Source organism: Benincasa hispida, chromosome 2 (genome assembly GCF_009727055.1).
Source record: "Benincasa hispida cultivar B227 chromosome 2, ASM972705v1, whole genome shotgun sequence".
NCBI classification, from domain to species: domain Eukaryota; kingdom Viridiplantae; phylum Streptophyta; class Magnoliopsida; order Cucurbitales; family Cucurbitaceae; genus Benincasa; species Benincasa hispida.
Window position 1 is genome coordinate 44,256,714 of NC_052350.1, and position 20,080 is coordinate 44,276,793.

At 34.0% G+C, this 20,080-nt stretch overlaps 1 protein-coding gene across 3 annotated transcripts; it reads right to left on the reverse strand.

Annotated features, from left to right (window-relative positions):
• Positions 1-9,876: 9,876 nt before the first annotated feature.
• LOC120070721 (putative E3 ubiquitin-protein ligase LIN-1) lies at positions 9,877-19,848 on the reverse strand. 3 transcript variants are annotated; one of them, XM_039022573.1, is made up of 11 exons: positions 19,652-19,846; positions 19,387-19,562; positions 19,045-19,089; positions 16,742-18,475; positions 15,983-16,171; positions 15,436-15,463; positions 14,693-15,341; positions 13,951-14,095; positions 13,348-13,602; positions 11,502-11,811; positions 9,877-10,432 (listed from the first exon to the last, which is right to left on the reverse strand). In XM_039022573.1, the coding sequence occupies exons 4-11, from the start codon at positions 18,449-18,451 to the stop codon at positions 10,263-10,265; spliced, it is 3,456 nt and encodes a 1,151-aa protein (XP_038878501.1). In that variant the 5' UTR covers positions 18,452-18,475; positions 19,045-19,089; positions 19,387-19,562; positions 19,652-19,846; the 3' UTR covers positions 9,877-10,262. The 3 variants fall into 3 exon arrangements, with proteins under 3 accessions (XP_038878501.1, XP_038878500.1, XP_038878502.1); XM_039022572.1 differs by having other exon boundaries at positions 16,742-18,470; positions 19,387-19,846; XM_039022574.1 differs by lacking the exon at positions 9,877-10,432 and adding an exon at positions 12,735-12,807 and having other exon boundaries at positions 11,678-11,811; positions 19,387-19,848.
• Positions 19,849-20,080: the final 232 nt, after the last annotated feature.

Genomic DNA, 20,080 nt, shown 5'->3' on the forward strand with positions numbered 1-20,080 from the left:
CCGTATATGTTATTAATCTCCCACTAAAGTGTTCTATTTATTTTTGGGTAAATCTTTACTTAGGAATGTTTCGGCTAATAAACAACCTAAATCTATGTGTTTATCCTAGTATAACATTTATAATTGGATTTAACCTACGGTATCTAGGTGATAAACCAATTTTAATACCTCACACCGCTCACATATCCTCATAAAACCAGTTAATAACACTAAATTATTTGACCATAATCATCAGGTAGGAGGTGTTCTGTTGACTATCAACTTAAGCACCCCCAGCTTTAGACAGGCTTATATACCAATTGAGTTTATAACCGTATTTTACAAGATGTCGACCTATTTTAACTATTAGAACAGGTGGTTAACCTACGTAAGCATGCTACTTATCTTTGTTATAGATTTTAAAGTTTATCTCCTTTTATAACACTTATAAAAAGACAATAAACTTATAACAAGCATCTACCATGCTTTATATAACAATTATATAAACATTCATTCCATGAATTTTATATCAAAAACCATGGAATCCGACATATGCATACTATACATTATAACACTTATAATATACTTGCAATGCATGATACATGCTTATCATATGGTGGGATTTTAAATCTACATGGCATACAATGTGCACACAATAGATAATTTATTTAATTCATACATTCACAATGGATCGGTTTTGGCATCCTAAGCTAGTTACAAGCTACACTTAGTACAATAATAAACAAAAACCATCCTCAAACCGCCTCCGAACACTTCGAACTAGCTTGAACCACTTGAAAAATGCTTGAACCAGCTTTAAAAACCCAAAAAATAGAAAACACCACCCAAAACCAATCAAAACTGGTCAAAGCAGTCAAACTAGACTAATCCAGATCATCTGAACCGACTGAGCCAACAACCAGGCGCACGCGGGTCAAGGGTCGGATGGCCGCGCCGGTTGACGGGTCGACTAGAGCGGATGAAGATCCGGATGGCTTGGATTGGCGTGGAACAGCTGGTGAACCTGAACGCAGACCCTGGTGCGGCTAGAGCTGGGCACGGGCAAAAGTGGGTCGAACAAGAGCGGGTTGCTGGGTCTGGAGTTGCAACACGTGTCAACGCTTCCTTGCATATTAGGTGTCAATCCAGGTCGAGTCAACGAATCGCGAACCGAGTTTGAGGTGCAGCCGGGTTTGTGAGCAAATTTTCACCAAAAAGAAGTTGTCCTCTTTGCCGAAAACGAGCAATTACAACCTAAAAATGACTTTAATGACTCTAACAAAAAAACAAACCCTTCATGGCACATTAAAACCCATAAAACACCAGGCAATTACAATAATTATTACAGCACAAGAGATAAAAAGGATGCCAAAACTGAAATGATCTACTTTAGCACATAAACATTCATCACATGAATCAATACCCACCACATGCAAAAAAAATAAACAAAATTGAGTACTTTAGGCATGCTCTGATACCAATTGATGGAACGAACACATGCGTGGCGGAAGGAAAAACGGATCTAAAGTACTCTAATTAGATTAATTTCAAAGTAAGAATGCAATTAAAACAAGTAAATAAGGATAAAAGAAATACAACCTTTGTAGACTTGAATCTTCTCCACATTAGTGCCAATCTCCTTACGAACAGTTCATAGACCACCACGAGAGTCTTTTTGACCTAGTCAATAATTTTCATATTTAATTATATTTTTACCAATTCCTTTTAATTTCAAAATTAAATCTAATAATTAATTTCAAAATTTAATTTATATTAAATCCGACAATAATCCCAATGAATATGAATCCCTATTCATAATCCTGATATTTAAATCTTATTTAAATATCTCCTATTTTCTTTCTCCTTATGTTTAATTCACAATTAAACATTAGGTTAAATATATCATATATATTCACACGTTGCTCCAAAAATCGAATTTAAACACTTCAAATTCGTTCGTCACACTGTTCTAAGGTTTAATCGATATGAGCTTGTAGGGGAACCTCATGGACCTACAGATCATGGGCTCCAACGATCCGAGATTAATCAACTAAACTCTTTAACCTAATTAACCACCATTCGTTAACTACCAGGTCACTCCATTAAAGCCCAGTAGTTGCACTCCCCTCACTGTAGATATTTTATGTCCACTCAATATAACCATGATTAGTAAGTCAACCATTCACAGGTTATTCGTAATAACGGTTTGGTCAAAAAAAAATTTTACCCCTGAGATTACATCTTGCTCCTTATGTCCACTAATCCTCTAATGAACAATTGGTTTGTGATCCAATCACTAAACCAAGTCCCTCTCGAGCCAATAAGAAGGTGGGGCCCCTTGTTCAAGACTCGAAGTCATCACTTAAGGGAACAACCTCTCTACTATCCCTAAAAGTAGGTAAGAGTGAGTTCCGTCTTGCACCCTATGTCCCTAGCTATCTATCGGTTCTTACCCCTGAAGTTGGAGGCTTATTGAGTTGGCACTGTTACCAACCCTCACCCATGCAAATCTAAGGATAATCCCGAATAAACAGGAGTTCATAGTTAGCTCAGGATTAAGGTCAAGTTACCTAGGTCATTGCTTTGAAATAGTCGATCTGAAATAGTAAACAACGCTATAAAGTAAGAATGACTTCTTTCTTGGTCCGATCTTATGCAAACTTATTACAGAGGACGCTCCCGCTCCTCATGTCAATACATGAACGAATCAGGATCACTTCATTTATAGCACTTTACAATAAATTGTAACAACTACAGAGTAGGCCGCATCCGATAGTGTTACCAAAATAAGATACTTAGCCTTATTTATATACTATAGACCGTTTTGGTTATTTACTGAACTTGATCCACTCTTATGTCTCCACATAAAGTTAAAGTATTCATATAATAGCCATGGATCTTTAGTTTATTGAATTTATTCTTCTTTCTAAAACGAAATGAGCAATTCATATATTCAATAACAATTTTATGGAATAAAACCTCATTAACGTCTTTATTGATAATAGAATAAGTTTATTGTTTACAAACTACGAGTTTTAGGACATAAAACCCAACACCATCAATATCACATCCCTGCTAATGAAAACTTTATGGGCAGTGGGATCCCACAAGCGATACCCCTTTACATCATCAGAATACACCAAGAATAAAAATTTCCTGGATTTTGGATCCAACTTTGTAGTTTGCTGGGCATTGTACATCACGTACACCAGACTTTTAAATATGTGGAGGTTCGAATAAGCACCCGACTTCCTAGTCCACATCTGCATTGGTGTCTTCAACTCAATTGTAGTTGATGGAGCACGACTCACTACATAACAAGCGGTATTGACTACTTCTGCCCAAAAAGTTTTCTCTAAGCCTGCAGCTCCCAACATTGCTCTTGTTCTCTCTAACAAGGTTTTGTTTATCCGCTATGCTAGTCCATTTTGTTGGGGAGTATAAGCAGTAGTGAATTGTCTTTTGATGTTTTCTTGATTGCAAAATTTCGCAAAATCGTTGTTTGTATATTCTCCTCCATTATCCTTCCGTAAACACTTAATCTTCTTATCAAATTGAAGTTCCACTTGTGCTTTGAAGACTTTGAAGACCAAACACACATTTGCTTTCTTCTTGATAGGATACACCCAACATTTTTTGGAGTAATCATCTATAAAGGACACAAAGTACCTTGCTCCTCCTAGAGATGTAACTAGTGTTTGCCATACATCAAAATGAATCAATTCTAGGATCACTTTGCTTTTAGAATTTTATGTATTGAACTTTAATCTGTGTTGCTTACTTATATGGAGCAACTTGGGGGATTCATAACCTAAAATCAAGAGCAAAAGGTTTGCAAGCTTACTTGGTCCATTTATGGATTGAACTAAGCTTCTCGATCTTGGAATATAAGATTTGATACTACAATCAAATCTTATGGCTTTGATCAGAATGTTGATGAGCCTTGTGTTTACAAAAAAATAATCAAAAGTTCAGTAGCTTTTCTTGTGTTATATGTAGATGACATCCTACTCATTGCGAATGATGTAAGTATGTTGACTAAAATTAAGAATTGGCTAACGATCTGATTCCCAATGAAAGATTTGGGAGAGGCACAATTTTTTATGGGCATTCGGATATTTAGAGATCGAAAGAATAAAACACTAGTCTTGTCTCAGGCATCGTATATTGATAAGATGTTTGCCAAGTTTTCGATATAGAACTCCAAGAGGAGTTTACTCCCTTTCAAGTATGGAGTTATTTTGTCTAAGGAACAGTGTCCTAAGACACCTCAAGACGTTGAGGAAATGAGACGGATCCCATATGCATCAGCTATTGGTAGCCTGATGTACGCGATGTTATGTACTAGACTTGACATCTGCTATGCAATGGGAATAGTTAGTAGATATTAGTCTAATCCAGGATTTGATCACTGGACTGTTATAAGAATATCCTCAAGTATTTTCGGAGAATGAAGGGCAACATCTCGTGTATGGTTCTAAGGATTTGTTCCTTACAGGATACACGGATGTTCAGACTGATAAGGATTCTAGGAAATTCACATTAGAATTTGTGTTCACTCTTAACAGAGGGACAATAGTCTGGAGGAACACCAAGTAGCAGTGTATTACTGACTCCACTATAGAGTTGAGTATGTAACGACTTGTGAAGCTGTTAAGAAAATTGTGTGGCTCAGAAAGTTCCTGAATAATCTGGAAGTGGTTCAAGATATGTCTAGGCTCATCACCCTTTATTGTGATAATAGTGGTGTTGTGGCTAATTCCCGAGAGCCTTGGAGTCACAAGCGTCGGAAGCACATAGAGCGAAGTATCATCTCATTTGGGAGATTGCGCATCGAGGGGACGTGATTGTCACGTAGATAGATTTGGCACACAAAATTGCTTATCCATTTACAAAGGCCTTCATAATTAAGGTGTTTGAGGGTTACCTGCGGAGTATGGGTCTACGAGACATGCCACATTTAGTCTAGGGCAAGTGGGAGATTTTGTACTGGACGCGTATTATGCCCTAGTTTACTGTTTGTGTACTTTTATATTAGTGTGACTTTTATGATGTACACCCCACTAGCTTTAGGATAAGTGGGAGATTGCTGGGGTTGATGCCCTAAATCTCGTAGGTCCTGTAGTTTGTAATTGTGATATATAAATGATTTATTTATTTAATGAAATATGAGATATTTTATTCGATATTTAGTAGCATTAATCCACAAAACCAATAAACTAACATCCAAGGTTATCTTCTATAACTTAAACATGTATGTAGTGATATATAGGTAGATTATGTTTAAGTGATAATCTAAATGGTCTATAGTAGATGAATAAGCCTGGATACCTTATCCTAGTGACACTACGAATACGACCCGCTTTGTAGATGTTACAATTGTTGTAAAGTGCTACAAATGATCTGATCCCGATCATTCATGTAGAGACATGTGAATGGGAGTGTTCTATACAAAAGGGTTTGTATAAGACCAGACCATGAAATGAATAATCTCTTTATATAATGTCGTTAATAGTAGAGACTTAAATTTAACCAGGATGACCATAGATGACATGACCTAAATCCTGAGTAAGTTATGAACTTCTGCCTATGAAGGCAGTCCTTTGATTTGTATGGGTGAGAGTGGCTAGTTCGCTAACTCAATAAGCCTACCATTTTGGGGATTCGCCTTATTGGGGAGTTGAGAACACAATTACATAAGATGGTATTCATTTCTTCCCTAATGTCAAGATAAGTAGATAAATTGCTCCCTTAAGGGCTGATTTCAAGGCTTGAACAATGTGGCACCAAACCCTCTCTTGGCCGGAGAAAGGTTTGGTTATAGTTGGACTAAGCTGATTCCAGGGCTTGAAAAATATGGTGCCACACCCTCTCTTGGCCGGAGAAAGGTTTGGTCATAGTTGGACTATGACTTATTGTTTAGAGAGATCAATGGTACTTAAGGCGTTAGATGTAATTATAGGGGCAAAAAGGTAATTTTGGCCCAGTTGTACTTACGAGCAATTTGTGAAGGGTCATCACCCTATTGATTGTTATATCTAATGGACATAGAAATATATCTGTAGTACGAAGAGTGCAACTGGATATTGAATAATTTAATTAAAGGAGTTTAATTAATTATTCAAGTATCATTGGAACTTCAATCTACAAGTCCATAAGTTCTTCTCTATAGCTCAACATGGATTCTTAAGAATTAATTTTGGATTAATTTAAATGATTCAAATTAATTGAGGGAGTTAATTATATATGATATAATTCATTTAAATTAATTGCATGTAATATAATTAATATAATGTATTTGATACATTATAATATAAAGTCTATTTCGAGAGGAATTAAGTATTTGAATATGATTCAAATACTAATTATATGGATAGAATTCATATTTAGTATAAATGTGATTTATATTAAATATCATGCATTATTGAGAGAAATAAAACTAGCGGCTATATTATATTTGATACAATATAAAAACTATAGGTTATTTGTTATATTTGATATAACATATAATTATATATACATATAATAAGTTAGTTATTATATATATATATATATATATAATTATTATTTAAATTTAAGTTAATTTCAAAATTAAAGGGAGAGAGTTGCAATTCCCTCCCCTTAATTCTCTCAATCAGGCTCCGCCTTTGAGCGATGGCCAATCTTTTACTGCCCTATCACGTAAGGGAGAAGAAAGACTGAATGTGTGAAGCATACGGGGGGTAAGGGCATTTTTTTTTCCACAAGAACTTCATCTTCTTCCCAGAAGATTTTATAGAAGGTGCTTTCTAATTTTTTCCCAAGAACTCACATATTTTTTTTTCTCTAAAATCTCTCCCTCTTCCCAAAAGATTTTAAAGCCCACACCTCCTGAAATTCTCAACCCCTAAAGAGAATATAAAAGGTTCGACTTGTGGTGGTGTCTTACCGCGGTTATTGGAAAATCAAAATTTTGAAGTTTCGTGATCAATTAGGAGCGATTACATGAAGACTATTAGCTTCAAGGGTAAGTTTATTATTATTCCCTTCTCACTCCTTTCTAATAAGCATGTTGTAAATACTATGTTGATGCATAATCAATATTCTATGAATTTTGATTCTGTGAAATATTTAAAATTGGGAACAATCCCGCTTCCGTTGCGGACCTCACAGTTCTTTCAAATACATTATCAGCTAATGCTAAATGAATGTCTGCCATAGCATTCTCATCCATCTCGTTTCATTTGTTATCATTTGTGCTCTCCGTCAGCCTCTCACCGATGGTTGCAAGGCAATTATCTTTTCTCAAGAAAGCCTTCATCTTCAACTTCCACAACGAGAAATTAGTTTCATTGAACTTCTCAATCTCGAACTTTGCTGTCATTACTTCTATCACAAAATATAAACAATCCTCAATCATGCCTTTTAATTTGGGTGAAAATATTTTACTTATTTTCTGATGTGGAGGATCCACCTACTAGTGGCAACCACAGAGCATATGATAAGTAGATATTAATACACAAAAATAAACCAAGCTTTGATACCACTTGTAGAGAAAAAGGATTGTGATCGAATAGAGTAAAATCACAATTAAAGTAGATTGAGAATAATAATTGTGAAGAAGAAGAAAGGAAAGAATAACACACAGTGATTTTACATGGAAAATCCTTAAACAAATTCAGGGTAAAAACCATGGGCAAAGATTGAAGAATGGCACTATATGAAATAGGATTTACAAGCTTTTTTTCCCTTATAGAGGAACACCAAGTTCTCTTACAAGAAGAAACTCTCTCTATTTTATCTCACTCATTTGTTGGAGATTTTGGGATGGTTTGGCACCCATAGGTCTTCACATATTTATAGTCCAAAAAAACTTGGTCATCAAGCAAATCTAATGGCTCCAAATTATTCTTGATGTATGTGAATGTTCCAATGGCTTCAATTTCCCTAGAGAGATGTGAAAGATCAAATGATCATGAATTGATCGTGAACAATGTGTAAGATCCAATGGCCCAAAATTTCTCCAAGAAACTTCTTAATAATAAATAAGATTCTTAAAAAATCTTGATAATTATCCAACACCAATAACTGATATTATTCATTAACCATGGGATTTAGTGTCATTTTAAGGTAGTTTAGAAAATATTTGTAAAAATAAGGTGATTTGCAAAAAAAAGGAGTGCTTTTTCTCAAATTAATTCATTGTTTTTTTTTTCATCTTTGTTATTTTAATTATATTTTATTGTGAATTTGAGGAGTACAACGAGAACTCGGATATGGAACAAATATAATATATTAATAAAATATATTTAAAATAAAATAAAATAACTAAATAATTAAATTAAATAAAGAAAATCATAGGAAATGGAAAAATATGGAAATTTCTTGCAAGCCTTTTGGATTTCTTACTAATACGTGTGCGTCTTACAAAACTCATCAAATGTCATTATTAGACAATTTGACAAGTAGGGGTGGATTATATGGATACTAATACAACACTTGGGAAAATGAAGGTATGACACATGATTAATGGACATTAAGCATGAACATCTAATAAGCATCTATTATCATAATATTTATAATATCTTTTTCATATTTGACAAATTTTTTATTTTAGATTTTTTAATCTTTTATACATTTTTTGCTCTAGATTTTTTTTTAATCTTTTAATCAAATTATAATGTATATATAATTTTCAAAACTTGTAAAGAAATTATGGTTGTTTTAAATTAATAGGTGGTCATTAAATCAACAAATTTCGTTCCTCATTACAAAAATAGATAACATTTCCTAAAAACCAAATCATAAAATTTGTTTAACAAAATCACACTATTAATATGTTAAAGAATGGGAAGTAATGGTTATTTTAGCCCTCGTTTTGCTACAATAAAATTATTTACAGCTGAGTAGTCAATACTTAAAATGACCAATTCTTCCTCCCTCCAATGTTTTCAATGACTTCACCCATTGATGATCAACTCTGGAAACCAATTCCAATGAAGACCATCTCTGACCCCTAATTTCAACGACTAGCTCCTTCGAATTAAACTTGAGAATAAGATTTTTTTAAAAAACCCCAGGAATCTTGTACAACAATATCTACATTTTAATTCAATTGATATAATTTAATAACTTATTTTCCTCAAGTTGATTAACAAATTTTCTTTGAATTGTTTATTTTCAAATTTTCAAAGTGGCGGGACCATCAATAGATGGAGTCATTGAAAACAATAGAGGGAAAATTGATCATTTTAAGTTTTAACCATTAGGTTGTAAATAATTTCACGATAGCAAAATGGATGTTAAAATAACCGTTACTTCTCATTGTTTTACATATTTATTGTGTGATTACGTTGAGTAAACAAATTTTATAATTTGGTTTTTAGAAAACATTATCTACTTTTAATTTATTGATTTAATGACTAACGGTGATTTTAAAACAACACTATTTTCCTTACAAGTTTTGAAACTTATATATATTTATAATTTGGTTAAAAGATTTTTAAAAAAAAACATATAAAGTAAAAAATGTATAAACGATTAAAAAAAATCTAAAATAAAAAATTTAAGAAAATTAGAATAACAAAGATGAAAAAAATTAAAACAAAAAAAAAAAAAAAACAATGAACTAATTATAGAAAAAAGATGCACGGTTGAATTGGCTAAACAAGCCAAAGAAAAAAAAAAGGAAAAAAATGAATATTCAATCTCTCCAACAGAGTGAATTAAATAAGACAACAAAATGCCTATATTTTTGCAAATAGTTTGCAAATTGCGTTATTTTTTCAAATACTTTCTAAAACTACCACAAAATGACACTAGATCCTCAACCAAGTCGCGAATCTCCATTCCAACTTAAAAAAATAATTATAATAATAAACCAATATTAGTCGAACATTTTCCAATAATACCAAGAAACAAAGTAGGCAGAGTCCACAAATTTACTGTCGCAATTGGTTGGAGAAAGGGAATACCATACTTAAATATACACTCTTCATAACATACACTCTAAATCATTTGAAAACGATTTCAAATGGCTCTACATAGAAAGCAAGAAAAAAAGTGACCGTTGTAAATACAACAATCGTCCAGAAAAGTGCTATCCATTATAATTATCCAAAAAAAAAAAAAAAATCTTTTTGTACAAATTTGTAGAGAGATGCTATTAATTTCCTAGTACTATTCTTTCACAGGGACTTTAGGTCATCCCTTTTTTCCCTTCTCATATCAAACCTCAGGAGATGTGCAGTGTTTCATCATGGTAGTAAAAAAAAAGGGTTAGTAATTAGCTACAAAACCGTAAACTATGAATATGAATCAAAATTTTTCTTATCTTCTTTTCTTCCGTTCAAATATCTATCTTCCCTTGTAGAAATCATGGCATAAAGTTGCTTAGCAGTCTGTGAGATTTTCGCAATGCTTCTAAGAGGATCTTCAATCTCTTTGCGCATAGCAATCACAATTGGCCTGTATTCTGCATCACACAAGGGCATTATAGGTTGACAATTTGCCTATTTGTATTTATAGCATCATGAATAAGTAAAAGATAATTTTCCTAATTAAACAGGGTGTCTATATAAAAATAAAATTCTAGGGATTAGTCCTCTCTCTACTCGATCAAGTAGTTTTTCTCTCTACCATGATGACCTAATCAAGTTCTACGGGAAGTTCAAGAGAGAGAAACACAATCTCTTTCAAGATTAATGAGTTCACATAGACAATAGTAACTGATGGTTCTCTCTCTCTTCCCCCACCCAACAACAATCTCCAATTCTCTAATCAACTATTTTGATGTCCCTCAAAATTGGGTGATCAGATTCTAATTTCCTATTTCTCTATGGGATAAATGACAGTTGTAACTTATAAGATTGAAGATGTTTTATGTAAGTTTGCTGACTTTTCTGGATTGAGCATATTAGCAGAACCATTGGAATGGAGACTGAAGGAATGAGTCAATGACTACAGGAATGAGGGATGGGGGATTGAACTTTCAAACTCTAAGGAGGAAGACCATGTCAATTTATTGTTGAGCTAAGCTCACTTTGGCTACTGAGGGAATGAGTTGATCGATGGTATTACTCGTTGGAATTTTAATAAATGGATTGGGACTATCCTTGTTTGAACTTATTTATAGCACCTATGCTACACAAATATATGCAACCCAAATCCATATGTAGTTTGTTTATATGTCCATCCATATGCTTTTTCATGAGTGGTTTGTTTTACATGAGTGCACATGCATTCGGTAATATCTACAAGGACTAAAATGTTGTTAGATGCTATGAAACAATATGCAAAAACGATAAAACTCTATGAAGCCGGTTTTCTTATAAAGAGATACTAAAAGGGCCAAATTATACAAAATATCCCAAAGAAATCCCGAGATTTGTATTATAGCTATCAATCTACAAGAATACAGAATTTATAAACAGAAATCTGCCTTGTGAACACAATGTCGTATGTAACAAGCACAAATTGAATACCTAGACTAACAGAAGCAGCAGAAACAACCAAAAAATAAAATAAAAAATAAAAAGACAAACCTGCAATTTTGCTGAGATTGAGCAGACAAGTTGAAGCAAGAACCTTGTGTTCAACTAGCATACTATTTTGCAAGCTATCTTTAAGCATACAGATAATATCTGATATGGCTAAGGAATGAAACTTTGGAGCAGAAAGGAGAGGTAGGGTAAAACTCAACCATGTCAAAGTTGATAGCCCTACCCCCACTAAATCAAGGCTTCCAGTAGCCAAACATTTAGAAACGATCACAAAAAATGATTGCTTCACACTCTTCATCAAGGATAAAGTCAACTTCCTCTGCCATTCTTCAATTGCCTGCTTTTCATCATCCTATAGTTTGAAACCAAACACCAGATAAGTAGTTAGTATATAGGCCAAACTATTCATTCCAGCAAATAGTATTTCATGAAATAGCAAGAATAAGGGGGTCGAGGGAAGTGGATTTGTAACGATTAGGGAAGTCGATTTGTAACTATTCAGAAACTATAAAAAAAATTAATTTTATAAAGTTTTCAGTTCTCTTGCTCCATGTTCAGATAATTATTTCAGACAATTTGAGGAGCATGTTCAGACTGAAAAATACCAACATTTAATTAGCCATTAAAAAATTGGAACGTAACTGACAACGACTACAATGCTGAAATTTCATGGCATAACACCACCTCTCTCAAGTGCATTTATCATCTCCTTTCTTCTTTTTTGATGGGAAACATAGTGTTTCGTTAACATAAAAGACACAATTTAAACGACCAATGGAGTTGAATCCAATAGGTCTCCATATCAAACATAGAATAATCGAAAAAGGTTATAGATTTAAACACTAAAAAGGGAAATAACGTTCTAAATCTAATCTAGAGTTCTTTCTTCTCAGTCTTAGAAACTTCAAAAGGTTAAGGCTTATTGGAGAACAAAACAAGTATATCCATTAGTTGAGAGGAATGAGTGTAGAATTAGAATGATAAGTAGAAAAATTACGAGGTAGCGAGAGAATAATAGCATCAAAGGTTAAAAAATTCTTACTAGCAGAGCATTACCCATATCACACCACTTCATGCTAATGTTAGTGTAATACCCGATATCATTCGTTCATAATATTGGTCATTTTTATATACATTAATCATGAAAACTAAAACCATTAAAAGACTCCTTGTGTAAAAGCTATATCATAGATGATTAAATCAACAAAATAAATGACTATCAATATTCGTTCACATCCATGCACTTCTTTTATGATAGTAAACAGTAGACTCAACTAAAAACTTCTTTGGAGGGATAGGAACACATATATCGATCTTGAATGAGACGTGAGACAACAAGACAAAATACCTGTCCAAGAGGCAATAGAATAAAATAAATAACCCCCCAGCATATACCATAAAGGAACAACAAAAATGCTTTGAGAAGAAACTCCATACTGAAACAAGAAAAATAGAGAGATCCCTAATGTGATGGACCTTCATGTGGTATTGTTCATTGCAGGGATCTTTAATTATTTCCATGAACAATCATCTTGTCTTTTCTTTTTTGTTTTGTTTTTTTCTTCTTCTTCTTTATTTATTTATTTTTTTTTTTTTTGGAAGAGAATAATTTTGAACCTTTTTTTTATAACAATTTCATTTTTAGTTTCTTATAAATTTATTTTTGTTTCCTTCCAATTTCTCAATTATGATTTTCACCTTTGTTCAAGAAACACAATTCAAATTCTAATAACAAAAACATGTTTTGAAAATTTCTTTTTATGTTTTCAAACTCTAAAAACTAGTAGAAAGTGGATAATAAAACAAATGGAAGTAATATTTATAAGTTTAATTTTAAAAAATAAGAAACTAAATGGTTATCAAATGCAACTTTAGTAGTTGAAGTTACCAATATCTTTTTGTTGTCCATTTCTGGATTCTCTTCTTTATAGTCAATAGAATTCACTTCACAATTGTTAATAAACCCTGCGTCTTTTAGCGTCGAAATCCCAAACGTCTCAGGCAAAGAAAAGTGCCCCCCCAAAATTAAAATTGCTTTGCAACAGCTTTCTCTGATCTTCTCATTAGTTAAGCTAGAATCAAGGGCTTCGATAATGGCATCAAGAGCTTCTTCCATGTACATGCTGTGGTTCAGAGATTCTACCTACAATACCAATATATCTCATTAATCTAATTGTATGCCTGAATCCATGCATAAATGCATATCTTAATGTGCAGGGGGGCTTAGGTTTAGATAGAACACTGAAATGGACATTCAACTGAACCCATCCTTTTTAAAAAAAAAAAAAAAAAAAAAAAAAACCAACTTGATGGAGCTAAGCACCAAGTAATTTTCAAATCTCATGAAGCATAATTAAGAATAAACAAGACAGAAGTTAACAATGATATACTTCTTGACACATTACAAAGTAGAACGACACCAATTTTCAAAGCAATAAATAAAGTTTGCATTAGTAAGTGCCTTTTAATAATCAAAATTCAAGAAAGTTACCACTAGGTTGAAGTGTAACAGAAGTACAGCAACAAGTGGCCTTTGCACAGGGGGAGAATTTTGGAGGTATACAAGGATAGCCTGCAGTGTATCTTCTGAATCTTCACTCAGCAAGCGGCTTAAAAATAAACTAACATCTTTTCTCCTGCAGCAATGAAAAGGACAATATTAATCGCTAGTCCTTCAAAAAAAATTTCCTTCAACTTAACTCAGATAAGACCATTCCAAGAGACATGTTTTGCCCCCCACAACCAGTTTCAAATGATTTATCTAACATTCCATTCTATATCACTTGAAAGGAATCAAGTTTCCTTTCCCATTGATATCAGTTAACACACTTCGGGAAGAATTTTCAAGAGCCTTCCGCTAGCAGCTACTAACATAACCTTAAAAAAATCTTTTCAACCTTAGGCAGTTACTCTCTCCTCTTAGAGATTCTGCCATTCCCCTCCACATCATGATTTCAACGCCTAATCAGACTGTCCCACCCTCAAAGCAACTACAAGTGCTTCGTCCTAAGTTGCCTTCTCCTTGTTTCTTTTTAAATAACTTTATATAAAAAGTTAGAAGTAAAAGGAATGTGTATCATTGTACAACTTGATAGCACAGTCGTTAGAAGAGTCGGGGTAAAGATTTCTGGGTTTCTTGTTAACAACGCCAGTATATGTACTAAGAAGTAAAAGGAATAGCTATAAAGCGTTGCCAGCTTCTACGAAAGGTAAGTTGGTAAGTATTAAAATACCTCTCGAGGCAAATTAATTTGGTCAGAAGCTGCACGACACTTTCTAATGTCTTAACCTGATTGCTATAAAGTAGATTGACAAGAGAACTTATACTAATTTCATTAGCTATCTGATTTCTGCACTGTCCATCTGCTTCAATACAACAAGATAAGAGTGCCAAAATACGTGTCTTCTCTTCCAGATTTCCCGATTCAAACAGTCGAATAAGAAACCACAAGTATCCATTAGCAATAAGATAATTGGCATTCTCCATTGCTTCCACTTTGCCACAAGCAGTTAGAAACTGATCTAATATAAATATTGTCATTTCACTCTTGTCTTTAGTCGTAGATTTTCCTGAACTGTTCACTCTCTGAGAAAGGCAGGCCAGAAGATTCCTCCGGCGATTGGAATTCCAATTTTTAATGACACGTTGCAAAACAAGATTCGTAAGAGGAATGGCCAAAGTTTCCAATTTCTTTCCTGTTACAGGACAAGTTCTGTGTCCTTGATCAAGCCATGCCTTGATAGCCGTCTTCTCAAAACTTTGACCAGTTTCCAGGGTCACAGGATCTTCATATAACTGTCCAGTTAAAGGGCAGATGAAGTCCTTAGGGATGTTCAAGAGAGAGGATCTTTCATCAGAGGACTCATAACTATCATGTGGCTCTGTAACATGAAAGAAATAATAATAGTAAGTACATTAATATAGCATAATATACCAAGAGTAGGGTATAAACGTACCTAAGACTTCTTAACTTACCTCTTAAAGAGGGATTAACTTTGATAGGCTGCAGACATAGAATAAAAGATTAAAAAGTACAATTAAAAAATATAAAACAAACAAAATCTTTGAAGTAAAAAAAAAAAATTATGGAGAATATTGTAAGACCCCTAATCTTGGGAATAGTAAGATTATTAGTAAATGTTAGGATAAGTATTAGAAGGGGCAAATGAGTAATTAGATATGAAGTTTGTTAGGGATTTTAGTAATAAATAGAAGGAGAGGGGTTGGAGGGGGGTGTTGAAGAATTTGGTGGGAATTTCCATTTGGGAACTTGGGAGAGACTAGCCCTCTCGAAAGGCTAAGGTTTATCTTGTTAGTTTGTGAGTTTATAGCATATTTCAATACATTTTCCTATATTTCTATAATTGAATTGTCCTTTAGTTTTTCTATATCCTTTAGTACCGTTCTTGTTAGGAGGGTTCCTAACAAATATCCACATATTTACAAGAGAATAGAGTGATGCATGGCTGAAATCTGAAGGATCAAATGATTTAAAATCTTCAGAAGCATGCGAATGACTTACTTCAAGGCAGGGTTGTGCAAGCTTTTGTCGACTATAGCTGTTTTCTTTTGTATGTGGCTGAGCATGCAGCACTTCAAAGTCAATTTCATTATTTTTGCATGTTGTAGAACTGCAGGAATCATCACTACCGTCCATTTCAGATAGAACATTGATATTGTACGTCTTCCATTCTTGTGCTTTACAATTTTCCTGCAGAAAATTATTGAGCATTTAAATATGGTCGGGTCATAGAGAAACAGATGGACAGAAGAATGGCAATTGAGAATAACTAGCATAGGTTAAACCCCTTCTTTTTTCAAGAAAGTGAACAAACAGTCCCGTTATAGCAGGAAGAGACTAAGAGAGATTTGTGTTTAGTTTAGAGGTTATATAAACCCTGATCCTTAATACATAGCCGTCAAAACAATTTGGCTCCCACCAATTAAGATTCCGTATATGAATTTCTATGTCAACACATATACCTATGCACTTTATTCTATGGAAAAACAAGCTTAATGATTACACCTTCCATGGCACACAGTTCAGTAGCTAAGACCTGCAATATGGTAGCGATCATTGCAGAAAGTTCTTGATATTGCTAAAGTCCTAAACGACCGACAATCTTTCTTTTTGAAATAGGAAACAAGAAAATTTCATAACAACCTATAATCTTTTTGAAAGCTCTTCAAGTTATCAACACAACAACTAGAGTTAAGAAGGAATATTTATAATGATATAAGACATTGACATGAAAGAAAAAAAAATTGAGGAAATACTTACGAAAGAGGATGTGTTCTCCGTTGTGCTTCCTGTAGAATCCTCATCAGTATCTTGATCAAAGTCTTTAACTGTGTCAGAGTAGTATATCTGTGTATGTTTTGAAACAGTGGAACTAGTAGAGCTTCTGACACAATTGTCAAGTTTCTCTAATTCCCATTCACTTTCAGTATCTGGAGCTCCCTGATTCTTTGAGGTGGCAAACATAGCCTCATATAGTTTTTTACTGACCATCAGATTAGGTGAGACAAAATCACTTGGAAGAGTCGTTGCAGTAGAATTATTAAGAGGAATTTCCTGATGAAATCCCTCAAAAGATGCAGCTGGGACCACGATGGAGGGTTCAGAAGCTTCAATTCCACTGATCCAATCCTTGTAGTAAACAGCAAATTTACAAGTACCAGAATCCAGGGTTTCATAATACACTGTGTCGAGAAGTTTCTGGTTTCTTGACTGGCTTGGAGTATTGACTAATGAATCAGCTTCATGGTCATACCAGGAATTTATATGTAATAGATGTGGAAGAAATAGCTCGTCCCATAGTTCTGGAAACAAAACGATCCGTGCCTGAAAGGGCAGATTGCAAAATACTTGTAAAATATGCTTGGCTGCACTATTTTCTTTATTTTGTATCTTGAATATTATACCGAGATAGAGATGTGCACAAGCAGATAATTTTGAATTAGATGTCCCAAATGTAAAGCCATCCTTTAAACCATTTGTATTCAGACCTGCTATCATACTCAGCTGCAATAATGCTTTCTTTAAATCCTTTTCAGTTGACAGTCCTTCAACAGCTTTTTCTACTACGTCAATTGCTTGTTCAAGGTTGGCAACAACCTTGGAACTGTTGCATTTTTCAACTCCATTAACATTCAGTGGGTTGAAACTATTTTTCCGAAGCATCAAGCGGAAATCCTTGTCTTTGAGGAAATATTTAAGATGACCATTAATGATAGAAACCACAGCTCGGACAGCAACTACATCTAAAGCAGGAATAGAAACTGAATTTACAAAAGTATCGTGTGTTTGACTGTGATCATCTTCAAAGTTTCTCCAAATGCTTGTACTGTCGTTGGTTTTATCATAAGATCTCTCTGGAAAATATACAGCTGTCTTATTGCAATGATGAAAATTTATACGCCCAAATAAATTTTTCTTCAAACTGTTTCTTTGCCTTTTTTCCACATCTATGTTCTTCACTGACCACCTCTCTTTATATTGCTCCTTTTCTTTGGCTACACATTTTACTCCATGCTGGACATGCACTTCATTAGAATATATGCCCTTGCAATTCTCATTTTCTTCCTCAGAAATATATCTATCTCCTCTTTGTGGTTTATCCTTGGCTAAATTCACAAGGCATGGTTTTTGTTCTATTACACCATCATGTCTTTTCCCATCAAGTCTCTCCACGTATTGTTTATTTGACTTTTCATCTCTCTTTTCTCTGTATGTAAAATTACCTCCTTCTGCCAAATTCTTCATTATACCTCTTGAACGAAAATCTCCACTAGAGCTATGCCGGAGTAGAGAAGGCTTCATAGTGGTTCTACCTTGACCACCCAGATCAGAATCTAAGTTTCTTATTTCTTGGGAATCATCGTTAGAGGTGCTTGTGGCATGTGATTTGAATGGCCCTTTAGACTTCCTTAACCTTCTTTTTCCTCTAAAACCTTCTTCAGCAAGAAGCTCCTCCAGAGATGAAGCCATTGACTCTGAATAATTTCCTCTGCACTAAATCATTTGGTAAGTTAAAAGAGGTCCTCGGAAACTTTATTTTAAATGCTCGGCCCAATTGGCCTGAAGAGTGGGATACATTTTTGGTCAAACTCATGCAAATGCACTTCTAGCATATTGAATGTTCTGTAGTCATTGCACATGAACACAAAACTGAAAGGAATTATGATTCTCGTTTTACCATGAGTACTCTTAAATTAAAAGAATAATGTAAAAGTTGAAATTCAAAGTTCTCCCTCTAATTTATCTCCTAAATTTTAAGAATTGAAAAATTATTATTTATAAAAATTTAGGATGTATGTAACACTCCCCCACCACAACCACCACCACCCCCCCCCCCCCCCCCCCCCCCCCGCGCACAGCTTAATGAAAACAAAGGGAATGAGCAAAGGCAAAGCAAGCACGAATACATCCAGATAGAATTTCCATATCCCCACGTAAACCACTTCTCCTTGAAATTTTACAAGAACATGATTGACCCAGCAAGTATCCACTCCAGTATGCCACAATAAATGCAAAGACGAGATAAAAAAAATTATACAAAAAGACAAGGAATGAAAACTTACCTAAAATGATGAGTCCTGGGGATGAGTGTCTTCTGTTATTGATAACTGATCAAGCAAGAGAAAGATCAGAGTTGTTATAGATTCAAAAAATAAGAACTGCGAAAATCAAACATCTAAGTAATTTTAAATGAAATGATTTAACAATTTTTGTCTAATTCAAAATCACTCCAAAATACACTTTTAATCATTCAAAATCAATTTGAATGGTATGCAAATCATGTTTAAAAGTGTATAACCAAAAATGATGATTACATGCAGATCCTGAATTGATTTTAACCGCTACAAAATCACTCCCAAAAATGGTCTAAATTTGTAACCAAAAAATGTAGAAGAATCACTCACCACTTGGGTGTGCCTTAGAGTGGGAATTTCATCGAACATCTAGAGGCATAAAAACCCAATACGAAAAAATGAGCCGATCCTCCTGTAATGGCTTGAAACTCCAAATGGGGTTCCAAACTGGGAAACACAGGGAAAGTGGGGGAAGCTTCGGAAATGACGAGGATAGAATAATGGACCTGGTAGAAGATAAAAGGGCGCCATATAAAAGACTGCAGAAGACAGAAAGTTCCAAAGAGAGGAGAGAGAGGAAGAAGAAGGGACTAACACTGGGCAACAAGGGAAATGATGGAATGGGAAGAGTGACAAAAGAAAGCCGACGAATGAGAGAGATCTTTGAAAGAGGACCTCGTCAATGGAATGAAATGAAGGATTTTTGTTTTTGCTGTCATCTGTGCTCTGTTGAGTCGGCACTTTGAGCATTCACTCTTCAACCGTTTCAACTGCCGCCCGCCCTGTCTTTAATCATTTTATAATTCTTTTTGTTTGGTTTTTTCTTATTTATTTATTTAGGCCAGTTTTCGTTTTCTTTTTTTTTTTTTTTTTAATTAACCACTTCTTCCGCATCTAAATTTTTTTCTTTGTTATTCACTTATGTTTTCAAAAACCTAAGCCAATTAAAAACCTAAAAAATATAGTTTTAAAAAAAATAAGAAATCAACTATTGTACTTAAAAGAAATATGCAAATCATTGTAA

Bases quoted from the DNA above. Each gene is read 5' to 3' on its own strand.
- LOC120070721 (XM_039022573.1), bottom strand. From the start codon at position 18,451: ATGGCTTCATCTCTGGAGGAGCTTCTTGCTGAAGAAGGTTTTAGAGGA. The intron at 13,603-13,950 runs GTAACTTTCTTG...TTGGTATTGTAG, and splicing joins TGTTACACTTCAACCTAGTG to GTAGAATCTCTGAACCACAG. The intron at 11,812-13,347 runs GTAACTTCAACT...TTCAAACTATAG, and splicing joins TGGACAACAAAAAGATATTG to GATGATGAAAAGCAGGCAAT.